The following is a 22,666-nucleotide window of genomic DNA, read 5'->3' as shown; positions in this document are numbered from 1 at the left end:
CTTCGGAGCACAGTGCCTGGAAGGAAGTGCCTAGGAAAGCCTAGCAGCTGATAGCTTTGCAGACGCCCCTTGCCACCACTCTGTTGGGCATTCTGCTTGTCTGGGTAGTAAGTGGTGGGGCTGATTTTGGCCTCTAGGTTTCCCTCATCCTCACCATCCTCACCTCATTTAGCACACATCGGCCAGGCAACCTCCTGGGGCCAGAGCTGGAGACCCCCGGATGAGCTGGACAGGCTAAACTCTGGGGACACTAAGCCATTACTGTAGTGCCCAGAGGCCCTAACCCAGCTGGAGGATGGGGAGCAGAAAAGGCTTCCAGAGGAGGCACCTGAGGGCAGGTGTCAGCTGGGCAGAGGGGGCAGGGTACCCTGGGCAGAGGGCCTGACCTGTGCAAAGGCCTGGGGCTCCCCAGAGGTCTTGCCCAGGAAGCCCAGGGGCCTCACTGCCTTTTCAGAAGGATGGACTCTGTGTATGTGTCAGAGGCCCACCCCTGCTACCTCCCTTGGGAAGAATGTGACCACAGAACGTGGCTTAAATGGTGGAAGCTGGGCAAGATGGATTGTTCCCCCCACATCCTGGAGAAGGGCCACCGGATAGCCCCTGCTGACCCTGGGTCACCCACACTGCCTCTGTCCAGTGGGCCAGGGAGAAAATCGTTAATGGGAGGCTGGCTTCTGGGGCAGGGCAGCTCCCCTTGGGGACCCAGGGTAAGGAGATTGGTTTGACCTCTGGTCGATAAGGTCTCCTGTGAGCAGGAGGAGAGTTGGAGGACAGGGAAGGAGGCTGGAGGCCTGCCCTTGGGGGAGGGGACAGGGCCGGGCTACCTCAGGAAGTCATACCAGGAAGGTCGAGGGCCGTGGGTGGGGGCGTCTTCAGGACATGCGCCCACCAGGTGTGAACCTCAGGGGCCGATGGAGCTCTTCCCTCCCTGAGCATCAGGATATGGAAGGGGGTGGGTCCCAGGCGTCAGAGCCTGGCTGTGAATGGTGACAGGGGCTGGCCATGGAGAATAGAGGAAGTAAGGGGCGTGCACCCGTGGTGGGCCTTGCACCACTGGCCGTGTGGCTCAAAGCTTCAGTTTCTACATCTGTTAAATGGAGGTGGTAAGCATCCCCATGCTGCAGGGGTGTCTGGAAGGACCGGAAGCAATAGCATCTTCCCAAAGTGTGATTTGCGAGGAGAAGTGCCCTGCGTGTAGGGACGAGGAGTGTGATCTGAGGGTGTTTCCGGAGAGGATTCACGGTGAGCCTCTTAATGCCCCTTGGGTTCCCTCACTCACACCTACTGAGAGCGTACTCTGTGCTAGGCCCTGTTCTAAGACTTCCGTGTTTCATCTGCAGGGCAGCCCGTGACGTGGGTGCCACTGTCATCCCTCTCGTTTTCTACGTGAGGAAACTGAAGTACAGAGGGGTTAGTGACTTGCCTGGGGTCTCTTAGCTAGTGAGTGGCGCACCCCTGGGTTTCGAATCTGGGACCTCCTCCCGATCGTGCCGGAGGGGCAAGTGGGGCCCAACCAAGTGGGGCTGAACGAAGGGCTTTGGGGCCATAACTGGGGCTTACTCTGCCGTTGCCTGTACTGTGACCTTGTCAGTTTAGCTTTGGGGCCTCAGTTTCCTCACCTGTAATGTGGGATGATACTTCCACCCCGAGGATGATAGTGAAGGTTAAATACTGTGGTCCTGCTGAATTGCTTGTGGGGCCCAGGCCAGCGTCAGAGGACATATGTAAGTCAGCTTGGGGACAGAGACCCTGGGCCGGGCACGGGGTGTGCGATGAGGAAAACACAGTTCCTGCCCTTGGGAGCTCACAGTTGAGAGGTGAGACAGTTGCTTGGGCAGCCCTGGTCCCTGGAGCCCTGCCCTGGGCTGAGTGGGGCCATACTGTCATGGGAATGGGGTCCTGCATGCCTAACATCGTGTCAGACCTCATGGGCACACAGAACAAACCGAGAACGCTGTCCGGGCTTCAAGAATAATTCACTTCAGATGGAATGGGGCAGATGTACATTTAGGAAAGGAAAGCATAGGAAAACCTAATTTAATACTAAATGGAATGCCAGAACTCCACATCTTTTCAATGTTCATTTGTTTATTCATCCATGCATTCAACAAATATTTGAGTTTCTACCGTGCTACGTGCTGGGGATATAGCAACAAGCAAGAAAGAGACAGCCCCAGCTTTCATGGTGCTGTCAGCCTAGTCAGGGGGAGCCAGACAAAAACCAGATAAATAGAAGTCATGTCAGGTTGGTCAGTGTTAGAAAGAAAAAACAAAGCATGATAGAGAGATGGAGAGTGACAGAGGAGTGGGGGCTGCTTCAGAGAAACAGTCAAAGAAGGCCTGTCTCAGGATGTGACACTGAGCAGAGACCCTAATGAAGTAAAGGGGCCAGAATGTATAAATCTGGGAAAGAATATTGAAACCAAGGAAAAAGCATGTGCAAAGGCCCCGAGGCAGGTATATTTTGTGTTTGGAATCCTCAGCAATGTAATAAGGCAGCCAGTGTAACTGGTGGTGAGGGAGTGGTAAAAGATGAAGGCGGGGGGCGGGGTGCTCATCATGAAGGACCTTGAGGCCGTGGTGGGGGCCTTTGTCGAGATGTGATGGAAGTTCTGGAGAGTGTGAAGAGGGAGGATTATACTAAGTGACTGGGTTTGGTGGAAGACAGACTACCAGGGGGCAAGAATGGGAACAGGAGGTGGCGAGGAGGTGGCTGCAAGTTGTCCAGGTGAGAGGCCATGTTCAGGAAGTGAGACTGGAGAGTTATATGTCAGCATAGCCAGAGGCCGCTTCCTGGAGGATGTGGTCAGACATGAACTAAACCTCTGGGGATACGGGGACTTTTGGTGGGAGGTGCAAAATGAAGTCTTCTCCAAGAGCGGCCAGTGGTGGGGGCAGATGCTGGGTGAGTGTGGGTGAGCATGAGGACTCTCTGGACATGGAGAGGAGAGTCCCCGGCTCCTGGGGACGAGTGACAGTGGATTTTGGCCCATTCCTTCCCAGGGTGACTTGGCAGCCTCTGTCCTTCCCTGCCGTGCACCCAAACGACAGTGATATGCCCCCCATGCTTCTCCCATCTCCGTGTCCATGTTGGTACTTTACTCCCCACTTGCTCGCTTTATCCTCATGGCCACCCTGGAATGTGGTCGGGGTCGGGGCTCCCCTCTGCTGTTTTCCTGGGAAGGAGTCGGTGTGGCCAAGGTCAAATGCTCTATGCTGCTTCCTTTAACTTGGTGCTGTGGTGGAAAGATGGCAAGTGTTGTTGTCCCGTAGACCTAGGCCTGATTCTTAGCTTTGCCACTTCCTGGCTGGGCCCCCTTGGTCAACTTGCCTCACCTCTCCGAGTCTTGGTTGCCTCATCTGTGAAACAGAGGTGGTAACAGGGCAGGTATGAGTCTGGGCCAAGGCCTCATACAGAGCCGGCACACAGGGGCTCTGGCTCTTTGCTGTGAACGCAGCTCCTATCTGCAGGGGACCTAGGACCTCCCAGGTAGATCACTGATGCCCCTTTCCCTACCCAGGTGCTGGCGGCCGAGGAGAACGTGGACTTCCGCATCCACGTGGAGAACCAGACGCGGGCTCGGGACGATGTGAGCCGTAAGCAGCTGCGGCTGTACCAGCTCTACAGCCGGACCAGCGGGAAGCACATCCAGGTCCTGGGCCGCAGGATCAGTGCCCGCGGCGAGGACGGGGACAAGTATGGTAGGTGCCGGCCCCGCCCCCCTAACTGGGCCCCTCTGAGACCTCAGGTTCAGATCCCAGCTCTGCCATGTCCCGGCTGTGTATCTTGCACCTGGCACCGAGCCTTTCTGGCCTTCAGGTTCCTCATCTGTAAAATGGAGCTGCAGTAAGTAGTGTATCCCCTGAGAGCCTTTGTGGGGCACTAACTGAAGCTGTGAATCAAAAGTGCTTTTGCCGGCAAATGCCAGTGGTCGTGGGTAGCTGCTCCCCATGGCCTTGCTTCACCAGCCCCAGGTTCAGGTGCTTGGAGAGCGGGGAGTCTCTAGGGAATGTTATTTGGGTGCTGCCGGTGGTGCTGGAAATCGGCCTGGGGTGAGGGTGGGTAGCTCCTGTGTGCAAATGGGTGTGTGTTCTGCGAGCTTGAGCTTGAACACCTGTGAGGAATGGGAGCGCTCGCTCTTAGCACCATGGGCTATGGTCCCTTTGACCTGCCCTTGACCCCGGAACTGTCCAGCCCTCCTCTGAGATGTTTGGGAACCATCACTCGCCTCATGCTGCCTCTGCAAGGGGGCTGGGAGGAATGAGACACCCTAACCCCCTTCCCTCCCCAGGCCCCCTGCCCACAAAGACCCTCAGCAGTAAGAGAAACAGGACTCCAATTTCCTAGAGCTTGGAGTGGATCTTGGGAGAGGCACTGAGCAAATACTGACCTTGCCCCATGGGTTCTTGCCTTCTTAGGCCAGGATTTGGGTGGGAGGTGTCCCGGGCCCCGGCCTTGGGCAGGGGAGCCGGGGCTGTGGGTGGCCAAGGCATGGGGCTGGGACCGGGGTCCTGTGTATGCACTGTGGGACTGCCAGCCTAGGCTTTTCTGGGATGATGCCCCGCCTGCCCGCCGGCCCCTGCCCATTGCAGTCAAGACGTGACAACAAGACAAATAATTTCTTGGACCTTTTATCTTGGACACCATTTATTTTCCCTCCGCCCCAGGGCAGGACTGACCTCATGGTAGGGCCCAAGTGCAGCAGCTGCACCGTCACTGGGGGCTGGGGCCGGCAAGGCCGGGCAGGGCTGGGCCGGGCTGGGCTCCCCGTCTCCAGGCCAGCTGCCTCCCTTCTCCCTGTGCCATCACTCTTTACTGCCTCCGTTCCCCTCCCTCCCTCCCTCTTTCCCCTTCTTCCTTTCTCAGTCTTGCTGCTGCTGCTGCTGCTTTCAACTGGCCCCTCTGAGTCCTTCTCCTATCCTTCTGGGTACTCATCCCTTCCCCTCTTTGTTTCTGTCCACCTCTTCCCCCCACCTCCCCACCATCTCTGCCCTCCCTGCCTCCCTCCCTCAGACCACAGCTCTCCAGTCCCTCCGCCCCACCTCTCTCAGGTCCTCTGCTGGCTGCCTCTCAGGGGCCTCTGTCTCTCTGTGCCCCCTGCTGTGCTGGGCAGACCCAGGTGGTGGTTTTCCCTGGGATCTGCTGTCCTCTTGCTGCCAGGGAAGGGGCAGCTGGCCGGCCGGGCGGGAGGAGGGTGCCCTCCTGGGGAGTCCCCGGAGCTCTCACTGGCCCCTCCAGGCTGGGAAGAGTAGAGGGGGGTCAGACTCTGGTCTGAGCCATCTGTCCACGCCCTGAGACAGGAGGTAGGAGCTCTGGAGGGAGAGGAGCCCAGAAATGGCCACCCCCTCACTCCAGAAGTTACTTGCCTCTCGCTTCCTCTGCCTCAGCCAGAGACTTAGGGGATCTCACCTGCTGCGTGACATCAGGCAAGCCCTTCGCCTCCTCTGGGCCTCAGTTTCCCATCTGTACAATACAAGGGTTGGACCAGAGCAGTGCTTCTTAAACATGAACATGCCTGTGAATCACTCAGGGACCTTGTTAAATGCTGATATTGATTTGGTGGGTCCGGAGTGGGGCCTGAGCGCTGCATTTCTAACCTGCGCCCAGGTGGTGTGCAGGGACCGCACTTTGAGTATCCAGGAACTAGCCCGTTTTGGCTTCTCCAGCTCCACAAATCCCAGATTTAATCACCCTCTCTCAAGGAATATGTTTATCACTCCTCCACCCCCCCTGACACCCAGGGCAGCGTGGGGCTCTGCTGACTGCGGAGGCTGCTTCATTTAAGTGTCGCATTAGAAACGCAGATGAGGCGAAGGGACCCCATCTGTGAGCCCTGGGAGAGGAAGTGAGACAATGGAGCCAATTGAGGCTTCCAATCTAGATAATCAATACAAATATTATTGGGAGGGTGATTTATGTGGCCAAGCCAGCCTGGAGGATGGGGCTGTGTTAGGGGCCTGCCCTGCCTGTGGGGGGATGGGCAGCCAGTAGCCCCCAGCCAGGCCGGTGGGGGGGGGGGGCTCCCCGGACAGTCCAAGAGCCTGCTCCCTCCTTCTCGGGACTCTGTGCAGCTGAAAGAATGATGCAGCCCACGGCTTCCATCTACGTGCAATTATAATGCAGTCGGGGACTTGCGGCAAACACCAAGTATAAACAGAATCCCCATGAACACATGGAGTCTGGAACCCCGACAGACACTCATGGCCTCAGATTCAGTGGCGTCCAGAGGTGTTAGACTCTGGGCAGGCCCAGGGCACAGGCCCACCTTAGTCTGGGTGCCCTGCCCAGGAGCTGTCCCCATGAGCAGTCTTTGGTGAAATCTGCATGGAGGGGAGCACACCCCCACACCATGCTGCTCTACAAGAGGGTCTCCCCATGACTCCCTAAAGCTTTCCCAGAGCACCTGAGGGCCCTGCGGGTGGGCCAGGCTCTGGCCAAGAATGGGAGCCAGGAAGTTGGAGGTTTAAGTCGTGGGACACCTGGCAGGCTGGTGGCTCAGGACCTGGTCACCCTGCCCACCTAGGGTTCTTACAGCAGCCTCTCCCCTTCCGCCTCTTGGTCCTGGCCCCCTCTGCCTTGTAGGCAGTCACCATGTTGAATAAACAGCACCAGACCATGCAGGACACCTGGGTTTTGTTGCAGCCGTGCCACCAAGCAGCCCGCGGAGCTTGGGGCAAGCTTGTCTGGCTCCGGGCTCCACTTCTTCCTGTGCCAAGTGAGGGTGAGAAAGCCACACTCCACCTGCCTCTGGGATGGATGCACTTAAGCCCCAGGTGTGGAGGCATTAGATCCTCTTGGCCATGGGAAGCAGGGCTGACAGTGACAGAACTGGAGTTTTAGAAGGGGAGGGCTGGGACCAACTGAGTCTGTGCTCAGGGAGCAGGGAGGGACCCTGGCACCGGGGGTGGTGGCGTGGAGGTGACTCTGCTTTGATATGCACCCTATGATTGGATATTCCCGCCGGTTTTCATTTGAAAAAACGGTTTTTCTACTTGGGGAAAAAAAAAAATGGTAAGCACAAACCCAACATGTTGCAGAAGGCCAGGCTCCCAGGACTGACTGTGCTCGGAACAGCTCCTGGCAGGCCACTGGAGGGACTGTGTTAGCCAGGAAGGTGATCTTTGGAGGAGTCGAGCAGGTAGACTCTGGAGTTGGACAAGATTTGAGTCTAGCTCCCCCACTTGCGAGCTCAAGACCTAGGATCTGAGTTAGCCTTTCTGGTCCTGTTTGCTCTTCTGTGAAATGGGGTGATGGGAAAGAGAGCATATCTAATGCTCAAAGATTGTATGATTATTAAAGCAAAAATATAAGTAATAACTGCTTGAACTCGGTGCTGTTGTATGGAGGTGGGGGTGCCATCCTGGGCTCTGGTGGAGGTTCCCCTCTCAGGAACTGATTCCTGGGGCTTCCAGAAAGAACCTTGTCTCTCTCACTCATCAGTGGGGCCCTGGCAGGTCAGCTGCAGGCTTAAGAGGCTTCTTCAGCACAATTCCAGGCAGCGGGACTGCCTGTTCGGGCTGCTGTCTGGCCAGAGGAGGAAGGGTCTTTGGACCTTCTTGTTGGGTGTGGTCTGCTCTTTTCTTAGTTTGAACTGGGGTCCCTCACTCACTCGGCACAGAATTACTGAGCCCTGGGGACCCAGTGGTAAGACACACCTGGTGCCAGCCTTCAAGCTGCTCCCAGGCCAGAGACCGTGCTCCCTCTCAGCAGTTGACTCTGAGTAGGAAGAGTCTAGTTCTCTAACCTCCAAGTGTGACCTTGGGTCCTCCTCATTCCCTCCCTGAGCCTGGGTTTCTTCACCATGAATGGGGGCTGGGTGTGGGGGGGGGGGTGGAGTTAGCAGTCCGATGGCTTCCTTGAGAGCTCAGGCATGGATCAGTCTGTGACTCCAGCTGTGGTATTGCTGTGCGGGATGATGAGGACTCAGCCTGTCCCGGCATAGGCCTGCTGAGCTGGGCCAGCTTCCTGCGTCCCTTGCTCAGCCTTGCCCCTCTGAGAACGTGAGCCCCTTGGAAATAGTGACCCTTCTGCATGTCCCCATGTCCAGTACAAGGCTTGGCAGAAAGCAGGTCCCCACTTAAAGGTTGCTGGATGAACGTATAAAGTAATTGTGGGGCGACTCAAGGCATAATCGGGGACTGACTTGTGTGGCTCACATCGAAAGACATGTGGGGTGTTCCAGGGCTTTTGCTGAGCAGATGACAAGAGTCGGGGTGAGGTGGGGTCCTCTGGTCTGCATTTCCTTCGCTCTGGCATCTGCTGGAGGGCTGTGGTGGAGAAACGAGCAGCAGGGACCCCCTACTCTCTGAGTCTGACGCCCATAGCCCCTTCTCCACATAGCAGTCTGAGATGTGAGACTGTGTCACAGCATTGTCAAAGGCGCTTGTCTTACTGAGATTAAAATCCCAGTTCTTGGGTCAGCAGGAAAGCGCGGAATGGCCTGGCTCCTGGCTACCACTCAAGCCGTGGCTGCACTGCCCCTTCCTTGCCCACACAGCTCCGGCCCCAGCCCCTCCCTGCCATCCCCGGACCATGCCAAGCATGTCCCCGGCTAAGGCCCTTTGCATTTGCTGTTCTCTTGACCTGACGAGGCTTTTCTCCCAGACACCCTCATGGCTTGCTCCCTGACTTCACTCAGGCTTCTGTTCAATTTTCTCCTTATCAGAGACTTCCCATCTCTGTCTCCTCCTGGGCATATTTTTGTTCCTAGCACTTATTGCTACTAGATATTCTATTATGTATTTGGCTATTTGCTCTCTGTCTCTCCTGTTACAATGCAAGCTCCTTGAGATAGGAGGCTTTTGTCTATTTTGTCTGCTGCTGTATCACCATGCACAGAGCCAACCACAAGCAGGTGCTCAGTAGACACTTGAGCCCAGTGAATGCATGGACGAGCCATGTGTGCATCTGGGAGTGCTCCCCCTGGGGCAGGTGCCTGACACAGAGCTCAGGCACTCAGAAGATACTTGGCAAATTAGTGCTCCCTGCCTCTCCTCTGCTGTCCTCTCGCCCTCCCTCCCATCCTTCCAGCCTGCCAGCTCTGTGTCGTGCGGTGGGGATACAGCGAGCCACAGACCTGGCTTCCCCTAGGGCTTTTGCAGCTGGGAAGGGGCATTAAAACCCCTGCCCTTTGAGCTCATGTCCCATAACTTCTGTCCCCAGTGAGGAGTGATCCCCCACACCTCGCTGACTCTGCAGCTGAAATGACCATACTAGAGCTATGGCTGGGATTAAATATAGCTCCTGATCAATCCTATTGATTTTTTTTCCCTGTTCCTTTCCAGCAAGCCCACATGGCCTGCAAACCTCCTTGGGGGACTTTAGGAGAAGGGGACTTTGGGAGAAAGGCTGTGTGTGTGTGTGTGTGTGTGTGTGTGTGTGTGTGTGTAGACAGTGATGTGGAGACATCTCCAGAAAGCATCTTTCTCCCCACCCCTTCCTGTTGACCTGGTCCACCTTCAGAAGGGAGGAAGGGAAGACTGATTTGCTATGACCTCCCAGTGCCTTTTGTGGCAAGGACATTTCCTCTCTGGAGGACACCTGGACAGTGGCCAGCATGCAGTCAGCACTGGAACCGTAGCGGTGAGCCAGCTGCTGGTCACCTCATGCAAGGTCCAGGTGGCTCCTGGCTCCCGTACTGCTCTTGCAGGTCTTGGGGGGTTTTAGCCTGAGGCTGGGGAAAAAGAAATCCCCATTCTCCAGCTTTGTTCTCTCGGGTTTCCTCTCTTTGGTTCCTGTCTCCTGTGTCTCTCTTTGTACTGTGTTTCTCTCTGGTTTCTGGCTGCCTCTCTGTGTCTTTCCCTGCTGTTTCCTACCCTTCAAGCCAAAAGTCTTCCAAGTGAGGCCCTGGATCACATGTTGGGAGGCCCCGCTAGGGAATCACACTGGAATCAATCAATCAGTCAGTCAACGTCACTTCCCTTTTCTCCACCACGGCTGGTCTGCGTGATGTCTGTCGCATTCTGCCTACCTCTGAATCTCTCGTCTGCCTCAGACTACCTCTGGAGTGACTCTGCCAGTGTCATGGGTGTTTTTTTATAGAAAGGGTTCTGTGGGCATCTCTACCTATAGCCTTCTGCCTCAAGAAAGTGAGGTCAAAGCAAAGAGCTTCCCTGGCTTGGTTTACTCACCCACTGCCCCAGGAAAGGAACGGCTGCAGAGGAAGGGTAAAGCGAGGGGTGGACAGGGCGAGACCAAGTCTTGTGAGTTAGCCTGCCTGGGTTGTACCTCCATCGCTGTGTCACCTTGGCACTCAGTTTTCTCACCTGTAATATGGGGATGAGGATAACAGTTCTAACCTCGGGAGATTATTGTAAGGATGTTGTAAGTGACAGGATGCATAGAGGGGAGTTAGAACAGTGGCCATGGCATTGTCAGCTCCAAATAAATGTTAGTTACTGATACTTTCTAGAAGGGCGGAACTGAAAGCCAGTGACTCGGAGGTCACTAGGCCTGGCCCAGAGAGGAAGAGGGTTTTTTCCCTTTGTCACACAGCGGGTCTCTGAGCCTGGGGACGGGTGGGTGGGAGCTCCGGGTTCTAGCGAGAGCAGGAGTAGCACTGGAGGATACCAGTGGGGAGCAGCGTGGCCAAGGGTGTTGACTGTGGCGTCACACTGGCTCCCAGCATCTGCCCCGCTTTGACCAGCTGTGTGCCTTTGGGCAAGTTCCTTCACCTCCCTTCACCTTGCTTTCTTTAACCCTTAAATAGTATTACTCATATCTACTTCACAAAGCCATTTATGCATTTACTAAAATTTACTCGTTGGTCATTTACTACAGGCCAAGTTTGGGCTAGGGGCTAGAAATCACAGTGGTGAATAAGACAGATAAGCCCTTGCTCTGGTGGAGCTTACCTTCCGGTAAATAGAGACAGACAATTGTCTTAGCAACTAAGACAATTTGGAGAAGAGCTCTAAGGAAAATGGAGCGGGGGGGGGGGGTGCGTAGAGCTGGACTGGGGAGGGTGGTATGACATTGGACCGTGTGGCCAGGAAAGGCGTCTCTCAGGGGGTGACATTTGAGTGGCAACCTAAGAGAAGAGAAGCTGCTGTGGGAAGATCCAGGTAGAGGGACCAGCAAGTGTAAAGGCCCTGAGGTGGGAGTGTGCTTGGTATGTCAGAGAGGAATAGCAAGGAGGCTTGCTGACTGGAGGGCTGTGAGTGAGGTTGGGATGTAGGAATGGTCAGCAGGGGCCAGAGCATGTGTCCCATATGGGTCCCCATGAAGAGGCTGGATTTTCAGCGAGTTGGAGATCACTTAGGAGGCCTCTAGCAGGGACGAGAGAGAATTAATTTTATATTTTTAAAGGATCTCTCTGGCAGAGGGAGGAGGCTGTTGAGTTGTGCAGTCTGGAGGGGATGCCTGGAGAGGAGGTCTGATGAGTGGAGCCAGATAAAGTTCCAGACTCCTCCTGCCTGGCCTGGTACAGGCCTCAAGAATGGAACTGAGCCCAGAAGAAGTCTTTAGCTCCTGAGAGCTGCATGTTGGGGGCTTGGGTCATGAGAAGGGGGAGCGTGATGCTGAGGACGAGGTAGGCTCTAGAGCAAACCTGGCCTGGGTGGGTGGGGTCTCTCTCTCCATCTGTCTCTCTTTCTCTCTCTCTTTCTGAGAATTGCTGCCGCTATTACTCCCCACAGACTTTACATAATTCTGGCCCAGCTCCCTCCTCATTATGTCATGCGCTGAGTGGAGTCTAGGTCACTGCAAGGCTTGCTGTGGTCGGGGAGAACAGACTGCTGGCTCCCTGGCATGGCATCTGGAGCAGACCTTCCCCAGGCTGGGGTGGGGGTAGCGAGGTTTGTGGGGGTGGAGGTGCAGCCCAGCTCCAGCCCTAGGCCTTTGGGACAGCTCAGGCAAAGGCCAGGGCTTCCTGTGCTGGGCTGTGGCTTATGAGCACTGGGGGTTGGGGGCAGGGAACTACATCTCCCCAGAGTTAGGGGCCCTCCCCTGGAGCCCAGGCCACATCAGAAAGTCAGGTAGACCTGCTGAGTTGCTCCTTTGAACCTCAGTTTCCTAAACTGTAAAATGGGGACAGAGACACCCCAGCTCGTGGTGATGTGTGACTTCAGTGGGCTCACGTGGGAGCAAGAACGGTAGGAAATGTTCTGAGGACAGAAGTCTAGGCACACGTGGGGAGACGGGCAGACAGAGAGGTCTGGGGTTGCCTTGGGGTTGCCTGGGCTGCGGTCCTGGGGCCTAATCCCCTTCCTACATGCTGCCTCCCATTTCTACCCCTCTTCAAGGCTCTGCCCCAATCCCGGAGAGAATCAGAATAGGCTTGACCCCACCCCCCCACGCCCCACCTTGCACAGGTAAGGAGACTGAGGCTCAGAGGGGGCTGTGACTTACTCAGGGTCACACAGCCCAGCATGGCAATGATCAGACCCCATAAGTCCCAGCCCAAGGCATTTCCTGATGCACTCACTTCTCAGTGTGAGATGCCTGCTACCCTGGAGGATGCTGAAGAAGTTCAGGTCAGAGGGCATGCCTGGGGAGGCAAGTCTGGCTCTATTCTGCCCTTTTACACACATCTGATTTTTTCCCACTATGGTGCACGTGCATGTGTTTGTGTGTGTGTGTGTGTGTGTGTGTGTGTGTGTGTGTGTGTGTGTTAGGGGAAAACAGTTTTGTTTTGCAGTTATTAAGAAATGTAAACAATAGTTACTTGCCTTACCTGGCTTCTGAGTACAAGGGACTAGGCCCTTTCTGCCTTCATGTTGTGGAATCTTCACAATAACTTTTGAAGATTAGGGTTGTTATACCCATTTTACAGATGAGGAAACTGAGGCCCAGGGTCATACAGTTGGCAAGTGGGGCCAGGGATTTATACCCAGCTCTGTCCATTCCAAAGCTCTCGCCTTTCCCTTAACATGTGCTGGCTTCTTTAGAAGCTCCTGGGATTGGAGACCCTCTTGAACCCCCACAACCTCCATCCTGTGTGGGGCAGATGCAGAAAGCAGGCCTCGGGCTGCTCTGATGTTTGACCCTGGGTTCCCAGGGAGAGTTATAGGGAGTTTGAATTAAAGGGGAGCAGGGAGGATGCAGGGCTCATAACCCCCTATCTCACTGTTGCTTAATGTTCTCCATTCAGTGTTTACTAGGGATGGGGGAAGGTGGAGAGAAGAATGTGCCTCCCGCTCCCTCCCTGTTTCTAGAATTACTGAATTCTTGTTAGATCTTTAAATTTTATGTAAATTCTTCTTATTTTCCTTGGAAAGGTGGGGTATCATATTTTAATTAGTAGTGGTGTCAAAGGAGGGCTAGATTAATTATTGGAAATCCTGAGTTCCAGATGGTTTTAATTTTCACAGCAGGGCACCAGGGTATATATTTTTAAATTTTTTTATTAAAATCATACCTAGTGTATTTTAGGGGCACTGAGGTACACTCTTTGTGGCTCCAAAGATGCCGTATTTAGGGCTATGATTTTTGTTATGGAGAAGCAAGTCCCTTGTCACTGAAATTAAAAGTTTGCGGGTGAGGGAGGGGCAGGTTCTGGGAAGCAAAGGCTCAGAGATGGGAGGGTGAGAATTGAGGGGGGGGGTCATAGGCAAAGAAGGCAGCAGTGGGAGGAGATGCTGGGGAGGGAATCAGGCACAGGAATTCGAGTCCAGAGAGGAGAGAGAGCTCAGAGAGGGTACATGGCCTACCAAAGTCACACAGCACCTTACTGGTGAGAGAATATGAATTGACAGAGGGACAGAGAGGGGTCTGGACACAGCTTGCCTATTCAAGGGACAGTCACCCTTTGATCATTTGATGTTCTTTCTCAGTCAGGGCTTGGGGCATTAGCTCTGGACACCCCTCTCCTGAGGGAGGCTCTGTGGAGAATGGATGGTTTAGTGTGGGGTCTCCTACTCCAGATCAGGAGATAGATACTGGGTCCTGATTGGGACTTCTGGGCTCCTGGAAGTTAGCCACCTTTCAGCCTTGGTGGCCTTGACTAAAGAAAGTAGAATATCCTGAAGAGAGCCTTCATTTCCCAGGGGCCTTGAACCTCCCCTCCCTGGACCTTCCCCACTTCAAGTGGCAAAAGTGTGGAGTGGGGAGGGGACACTAGCAGGGGTTCTAGATGTTTGCCCTGGGGGAAGGGGCCTTTGACCTAAATTTTGGGGGAGGTAGCTTGATGTCCCCCAAGGCAGTGTGCGTGAGTACCCGTGCAAACTCGCGTGCGTTTGTCTGTCCCCTTGTTCCAGAGACTGCTATTCATGTTATTCATGGTTATTCATGTGGCTGTCTGTCTTGTTTTGGGGAACAGAGGTGAGGGGCTGGTGAGGGTGGGTGATGAGGGGAGAAGGGCACAGTGGTGTTTAGCCGCAAGGGGCAGAACAACCCTCCAGCTGGAGCCATCTAGGTGCCGAGTGGCGTCGAAAGAGGCTGGGGGTAGAGAACAAATGATGGACAGTCTCATGTGTCCAAGGGGCAGGGCGCTCCAATGAGACCTGTTAGATGCCTCCCTCATGCCTGATGTTGGAGCAGTGAGGGTCCAGGGACAGGGTCAGGGATCTTTGCCCCTGGTAAAAAAAATGTGTCTTGTTCTCCTTCTGCCTTTCGAAGCCCAGCTCCTAGTGGAGACAGACACCTTCGGTAGTCAAGTCCGGATCAAGGGCAAGGAGACGGAATTCTACCTGTGTATGAACCGGAAAGGCAAGCTCGTGGGGAAGGTGAGTGATGGTCTGGGATTCCCTGGGTGTTATCTCCCTGGCATCCCTGGATAGCTGGCACGGGGTGCTGGGGGCCCTGTCAGCCGCAAAGGGAAAACAGCGGGGGTGGGGGGGAATATGTGTGTGTATGAGATTCCAGCTGTACCCTCTTCCTTTAGCCCCTTCTCTGCCACCGTATCATAGCCTACCAGGCAAAGGTACCCACGGCTATGACTTTGGGGAGCACGTAGGGTCCTGATCCCTCCTGCTGGGTGTAGACTTCGAGGGGTTTTGGGGGCTCCCTGACTACATGCACCTGCTGTCTAGGAACAGGGATGCGGCTGGCCTCCCCTCCCCTCCCCTCCCCTCCCCTCCCCTCCCCTCCCCTTCCCTCCCCTCCCCTCCCCTTCCTATTCCTTTTCTCTTTTCTTTCCTCTTTCCCCAATTCCTGTAATAACACATAGTTTCGTTTCCCTGAGACCTCCAACTCTTCCCCTCTTCCCCTTCTTCCCCTCCTCCACACCCTAGTGGCTGGGGAGAGTGTCACAGGCCAGAGTATTGTTGCTTATTATTTGTTAATAATAACAGGACCAAAAGCTTCTGTTAATTGAGCACCTACTTTCTGCCAGGCACTGTGCAAAAAATACTCCCAAATAATCCCACGAGGGCGTACCACTACCATCCTCACTTCGCAGATGAGAAAGCCGAGGCTTGGCCCCCGCCCAGGCACTTGTCCCGGGTCCCACACTACAGCTGGGCGGGGATTCAAAGCCCAGCTTGGAAGGCAGAGGTTCCAGCCGCACTGCCCACACCGACTGAAGCCGCTCGCTCACCGAGCACAATAATAGTAATCGGCCGAGCGCGGCCCCGGGACGCCCGGGAGTGGTTTTAATTAGTGATTCACTTTCCGCGTCCCGGGGCGGCCGGCCGGCCGGCCGGCCGGCGAGGGGATCGGGGCAGGGGCGGGCCGGGCGCCGGGTCCCCTGGCCTGGCCGTGCGTTTCCTGTGGCGGCGCTGCCCAGCCCCGCGTCAGGCGCTTTGTTCTCCTGCCCGCCCGGGCCGCCTCCCAGGCCCAACCTGCCCGCGGCTGGACGCTCGGCTTCCTTTGCTCGCGGCTTCCAGGAGGGGCGCGCGGCAGCCCGCCATGCCCGGTGCCCGCGCCCCCGTCCCCCCCCCCCCCCATCCCGTCTGCGCGCTTCCCGGCAGCTTGACCCCAGGAGGGCCGTGCTGGGGTCAAAAGAGCAGCCCCGCTCCCCGCCGCCGGCCGCCCACCGCCCGCCTGCCCGCCCGCCGGCTGGCCGCTGAGTCACCGCTTCCACAGGAGCCGGCTCCGATTTCCTGCCCCCTCGCCCTCTCTCCCGTCATTAATATTGGGGACGGTTCAGCTGGCGCTGGCTCTGCCGGCTCGGCGCAGCCCAGGGAGGGCCCCCTCCTTCCCGCCCCCCCGCCTCGCGGCAGCTCCCCCATCCCTGTACAGGCGTCCGTCTTCTGGGCTGGCCCCGAGGATGCCCCCCAAATCCACCTGCCCCAGGATGGCCCTGGGCAGGCCCCCTGTTGGCCTCTGCCTAGCTCAGCTCCCCTTACTGCCTCTCGCCCCCGGGGCAAAAAGCCACAGGCTCTTGGGGTGCTGTTCCATCACAGCCTCCTAGGCAGTCAGGGGCCAAGGTCCTGGGGTTACCCCTCCGTCCTTCACTGCTGCCACTGCCTCTGTTCTGACCTCATACTTTGCCCCAGCTGCCCTAGGGCTGCTAGCCTCAGGCTTTTGCCTTTGCTCACTAACCACCGTCAGCTTTCTAAAGCACACCCCCTGTCCTCCACCCCAACTCCTGTCAAAACCCATCCCTGGGTCCGAACCATCTACCATCTACCAGAGAAAGGCCACACTCTCTGGGGAGACACACAGACACACAAGGCCCTGGGAGGGGCGGTCTCCCTGGCCTCACAGCCCTGCCACCCATCCTCACATTCTTAAGCCATAGACACATAACACTGCGAACTGCCACCCCCCTGGACGGGACCTTCCGGCTGTGTACAAGCCATTCCCTCTGCCCAGGTTGCCCTTCCCTCTGTCTATCTGCCCTGAGTCCTGCTCCGCCTTCCACAGCTTCTTGCTTCCCTGACCCCTCGTACAGCACACCCACCCTGGAGCCCACAATCCCTCACACAGTCCTCTGTCACCTATTGCTAACCTGAGTTGTCAAGTTTGTCTGTGTGCCTACGCCTCCCAGTTAGATTGAGAGCTCACCGAGGGCTGATTCTGGGTCCAGCCATCCATGCTCTGTGTACCTGGCCTCTCAGAAGCACCCACCAAAGAAGTAGAAAAATAGTTCATGCTTTCCAAGGTTGGTCTTAACCTACCGCCAGAATTATTCACGTCAGGCCGGGGAGTCAAGTGCCTTAACTGCTGAGCCTCAGTGTTCTCTGTAAAATGGCAGTGATCATGCTGGCATTTACTGGCACTTGTTAAATATTCCTTCTCTTTCCCTTTGAAGCCAGGCCATGACGTTACTCCCTCACCTGTGGGAAGGAGGACCTCTGTGGCCTCAGCTTAGGCTCTGGCTCCTTTGGAGTGGCCTAACAGGATAGCTTTCTTGGGTGGTCTTGGCCGTGGGTGCCAACCTTGCACGTCTTTGGCCCTGGTAGGGCACGTGCGTTGAGCCCCCAACAGAGACCATTCAGATGTTCTGGGTCCCGGCTGTAGCTTCTCTGTTGTAACAATCACACACCAAGGCTCTGCGCTGAGCCCCTGCGTGCTCAGGCAGACCCTTTTCTTCTTGTCACCTTTCTGGACCCCACAACCATCCCACTCCTGGGAAGGAGTACACCCTTTCATTCCATAAACAGTTGCTAAGTATGAAGCACTGTGTGCCAGGCACACCCCTCCCCGTCTCTGACTATTCAACCCAATCCCCTGTGTGATCCCTGGTGAACCCTCTTTGGGCTGAGGCAACATACGGCCCCAGACCTCTCAGGGCAGAGGGGTACCCTGCCCACCACCCCATCTTTGTGAGGACTGTTTCATTTGTAGATGACTGAAACCCAACTCAAAAGGCCTTAAGCAAAAAAGGAATTCTTTTGGCTGACAAAACTTAAAATGTCCAGGGGTAGTTGTAGCTTCAAGTTAGACTGGATCTAGGGGCCAAATGATGTCATCAGGATTCGGTCTTCAGATCAAATAGAAGGAATGGGACTCCGGTTTGGAAAGGAGGAGGTTGGAGGTAGTGGGCAGGGAGAGATGCTCAAATTCTACTTAATCACCTAGGTCCTGGGCTGGGATATTTACTCACTCTGCAAATACTGATGATCTACCTTGCCCGAACCAATTGAGTCAGCATTTTTGGGGGTGAAGCCCAAGCACGGGTTTTTGTTTTTGTGTTTGTTTTTAAAAAAACCTTTGCAGGCAATAAGCAGGACCTTGGAGGTAGTCGGGAGCAGAGGTGAGGGTCAAGCCCAGGTGCAGCCTGCCATTTAACTTCATATCTGCTATGTCTGAGTTCATGGGGGGACCTTATGACCGTCACTGGCACCATGGCTCCTCCCAAGGAGCTCCTGAGGTCTCGGGTGCTGGGAATTTGGGCTCTCATAAGTAACCCCAAACCTGTACAAGCACATGTGCTAGCTCCTTGCACATCCGAGACCTTGCTTCATGCTGATGGTGGCTGTGTGGGCCCTGGGGAGGTGAGGTGGCTTGATAGTTGGTGCCCGCTCTTCCATACCCTTTCTCCTCACGGACCTCTCCGGAACTGGACAGAGGAGAAATGAGCTGCAGTGGCAAATGCAGGTTAAAAGCCGGCTCTGCCTCTTACAAGCCCCATGACCTTGGGCAAGCCATTTTACCCTTTTCTTCTCGCGGAGAGAGAGTCTACCTCGGCAAGTTGAGAGGATTAAATGAAATAATGCATGTGGAAATGTCTGGCCTATAATTGACAATCAATAAAAGTTGAAGGAATGAGTGAATGAATGAGGAGGGAGACCAAGTAGGTCTGGCCCTCTGCTCGCTGTGTCCCCTTCTCAGCACATCCCCCAGGAGGGCCTCTCATGGCTCATGACTGACTGTCTCTGGGACATTAGTGAGGGGTCTGGGACGCAAAGGCTACTTTCTTTTAGAGGAAAGCCCTTTGGTGAGTCTATCCCAGAACCCTTCATTCGTTCGACCACAAATGCTCTGGGTGCCCGGACCTGTGCTGAGCCCTGCGGGCAGCTGACAAGTGGTCTTGACCTGCTCAAGCTCTTGGGCTAGTGAGGAGGCAGGCAGATATGGAATTGCTCTGTTGGGGCGCAGGAGGAGGAATGGGTGCCAAGGGAAGAAGATGGAGTACGTGAATCCACTCAAACTGGATGCTTGAATGGAGTCTTAAAGGAAGAAGAGGAAATGCCCAGGGAGATAGAAGGCAGTGAAGGAAAGCTTCCTGGAGGAAGTGGTTACTGAGCCGAACCTTGGAGGACGAAAGCAGTCTTCCAGGCAGTGGCAGGCATTCTGTGATGGGGAAACAGCACGGTAGAGGCTTTGCTCAGTTTGCTGTCACTGTTCCATGGAGACTGGCCAAAGGACCTGGGCCCAGGTTGGATAGGCAGCTTCCAGAATTATCCATGGGGGGCCCAGAGACCACTCCCGTCTATCTTGCACATAAGCCCCACTTCCCTCACAAGAGTTCCTCACTGCCCAGCCCCACCCCGTGCTGCCGGACACGCACTGTCTTCTGGGTCCTACATGTCTTCCGGCCCCACCCCCTGCCCGTTCCGCAGCCTCCTCGAAGGATCTCATCCTCCAGACAATGTTTTCTTACCCTGCCTGTCCCTTTCTGCAAAGTTCAGCACTTTGCAGGGCCCGAGCCTGCCCTCCACTCAAAGGTGAACGTTCCTGGAAGCTCCAGCCTGTTTTCCACTTCAAACAAAAGGCTGGAACTCGCACCTCAGTCTCCATGCACGGCCAGACCGCTGGGCTTCCAACTTGGCGGGGCATCCGTCCGTAACGAGGAGTGGGCCCGGCCTAAATTTGGAGATGTTAGTTGGAAACTCAAGTGCTGCTAATTCAGGCCTTCCAACTCTGTGCACTTCCCACTCCTCTACATGGACCAGTCCGGCCGTCTCGGGGAGGAGGTTCAAAGCCCTGCCTCCCACCATCCTTTGTCCAGAGCCGTTCCAGGGAGGGAGGCCAGAACCATCTGAACCACCTGCTTTTCAGAAATAGTTTAGCAAGTTCCTGCTGTGTATGAGGCTCATTTATAAGCGTCATTCCTCACATTTCTGTGACGCAGGGGTCGCCGTCCCAGTTTGGTAAGATGAGGAATCCGAGGTCTAGAGAGTGGAATTAACTAGCCTGAGGTCACGTGAGGAAGCGTTCGAGTCGATTCAACTTCTGACTCCTTTCCTGGCATCCCTTGTCTCCCGGGCAGTTCACACATCTGCTCGGGAGCCTGCAGTCTCAGAACCAAGGGCATAGGCTTCGGCGTTTGGCCATGTAAAAACTCGTATTTTTGGAGGTCCCCACCCCTCTTCACACCAAACACTTAAAATGCACCATATCCCATATTAAATGGAATTGAAATTTAACTATATGGCAGTGGGGTTGAGTGGCAGTGCAGTAGTTGACTTTATATCGGGTTTTGTGCACATCTGCGGGGACTCTTTCTGTTGCAAGTGACAGAACATAATCTCAACTACTTTAAAGGAAATGAGACATTATTGGCCCACATCACAGTGAGGTAATGAGCTGCAGCTGCTGCTTGGTCCAGAGCCCAAAGGATGTGACCAGAACTTGATTTCTCTCATTCTCTTCGTCTTGGCTTCACTTTCTCTGTGTTGGCTTTGTTGTCAGATGGCGTTTCTCCTCATGGTGGTAAAATGGCTGCCTTTGCTTCAGCCTCACATTTTCCTCATGTTTAAATCAGCCTATGTGTTTGGGGATTGCTTATACAGGGGTCTTTAGGAACATTCTGATTGGATGGCTCATACCACATGCCCAGCTCTGCCCCAGTCACAGGAATGTTTTATTGGCCAGGTCTGGGTCTCATGTACTAGCAGAGTTGAGGTGGGAGCCCTTGGCTGTAGGGTAGAGAGTGGGGAAGGGCTGGATTCCTGAATGACGAGGGAATCTATTACCTAATTGGCTGGCAGGGAAGAAGGCAGGGGCCAACATGACAAGTCCACTCCACAAACTGAGGAAGTGAAGTTGCTCAGGTCAGGCCCTCTCTACGCTATTGCGCCAACCCTCAGTCACCTGTCTGTACCCGGGCCACACAGCCTGCCCCTCACACCCACCCTCCCTGTCTCACCTCCTTCTTCTCTTGCCTCCTCCAGCCCGATGGCACCAGCAAGGAGTGTGTATTCATTGAGAAGGTCCTGGAGAACAACTACACAGCCCTGATGTCCGCCAAATACTCTGGCTGGTACGTGGGCTTCACCAAGAAGGGGCGGCCACGGAAGGGTCCCAAGACCCGGGAGAACCAGCAGGACGTGCACTTCATGAAGCGCTACCCCAAGGGACAGGCAGAGCTGCAGAAGCCCTTCAAGTACACCACGGTGACCAAGAGGTCCCGGCGGATCCGCCCCACGCACCCAGGCTAGGCTGGCCCCACCGCAGCCCCCCAGGCTGCCCCCAGGCCCACACTCACACTCACAGAGAACTGCATCAGAGGAATATTTTTACATGAAAAATTAGGAAGAAGCTCTATTTTTGTACATTGTGTTTAAAAGAAGACAAAAACTGAACCAAAACTCTTGGGGGGAGGGGGAGCGATAAGGATTTTATTGTTGACTTGAAACCCCCTGTCTATGACAAAAGACTCACGAGAAGGGACTGTTGTCAACGCACAGGTGCTTGTCTCTCTCTAGGAACCGACAACTCTAAACTTGTCCCCAGAGGAGGATTTGAATGAGGAAAACGACACTCTGAGAAACCAAAGTCCTTTTTCCCAAAGGTTCTGAAAGCAAAGAACAAAACAAAAACAAAAACAAAAACAAAAACAAAACAAAACAAAAAAAAAGAAAAAAAAAAAAAAGAGAAAAACAAAGAGAAAGTAGTACCCACCCCCAAACTCCCCTTCTTCTCCAATCCCCCGTCCCTGTCCCAATCTCCAACAAAAATCGCTCTCTGGTTTGCAGTCATTTATTTATTGTCTGCTGCAAGCTGTCCCGAGACACCGCGCAGGGAAGGCGTGCCCCTCGGGAATTCTCGGCGCCTCGACCTCCGACCTCCGACGACAGACGGCCTCGTCCAATCAAGTGACCCTGCATTGCTCGCAGTTCTGGAGGATGCTGCTATCGACCTTCCGTGACTCACGTGACCTAGTACACCAATGATAAGGGAATATTTTAAAACCAGCTATATTATATATATTATATATATATAAGCTATTTATTTCACCTCTCTGTATATTGCAGTTTCATGAACCAAGTATTACTGCCTCAACAATTAAAAACAATCGACAAATTATTTAAAAAACCATGAGGTGAGTGGTGGCAGGCGGGGAGAGGGGAGGCGTGCAGAGCTCAGGCAGGGTGGCCTGTTTGTGTTTCATTCTTCTTGGTCTTTGCGCTGAGAGCTGGGGCCTCACTCATTCATTCATTCACTGATTCACTCCCTGCCCCCCCCCCCCGCCCCCACCCCACCAACTCCCCTCTGCTTCCACCCCACCGTGCTCCCATGCACTGTTCTAGGCCCTGGGAATGTAGCCTTAGACAAAGAGATCTTTACTTCTGGAAATCCTTGCCTTCAGAGAGATTACATTCCAAGGAGTCACCAGTCATAGGGTCACATACATTTGCTTGGCACCTCCTGTGTTATTCTGTGTACTGGGCATGATCAAAGAACATACCAGAAAAATTCCAGCCTGCAGGGAACGTCACGTATTCACCGATTCATTGCTTCATTCATTCATTTATTGATGGAACCACTTATTCAACCTATATTTATTAAGACCTTACCAAGTGCCAGGGACTGTTTTAGGTACTGGGGATTCACCAAAGACTGAAACAGACGAAAAATCACGGAGCTTGCAGTCTAGGGGTTATTGCTTGAGTC

General features: G+C 54.7%; 1 protein-coding gene across 1 annotated transcript in view; it reads left to right on the top strand.

The window, feature by feature from the left end:
* The window catches only part of FGF18 (fibroblast growth factor 18), a 33,223-nt gene extending 11,145 nt beyond the window's left edge, over positions 1-22,078 (top strand). The window contains exons 3-5 of the mRNA XM_043596069.1: positions 3,522-3,702; positions 14,558-14,664; positions 20,944-22,078. Of these exons, the coding sequence (XP_043452004.1) occupies positions 3,522-3,702; positions 14,558-14,664; positions 20,944-21,210 (555 nt within the window). The 3' untranslated portion in view covers positions 21,211-22,078. The remainder of the gene's footprint in view (positions 1-3,521; positions 3,703-14,557; positions 14,665-20,943) is intronic.
* Positions 22,079-22,666: the final 588 nt, after the last annotated feature.

The sequence above is a fragment of the Prionailurus bengalensis genome, chromosome A1, assembly GCF_016509475.1.
Source record: "Prionailurus bengalensis isolate Pbe53 chromosome A1, Fcat_Pben_1.1_paternal_pri, whole genome shotgun sequence".
In the NCBI taxonomy this organism is placed as follows: Eukaryota; Metazoa; Chordata; class Mammalia; order Carnivora; family Felidae; genus Prionailurus; species Prionailurus bengalensis.
Note: the sequence above shows the minus strand (reverse complement) of the source record. Positions and strands in the feature narration are given on the sequence as shown.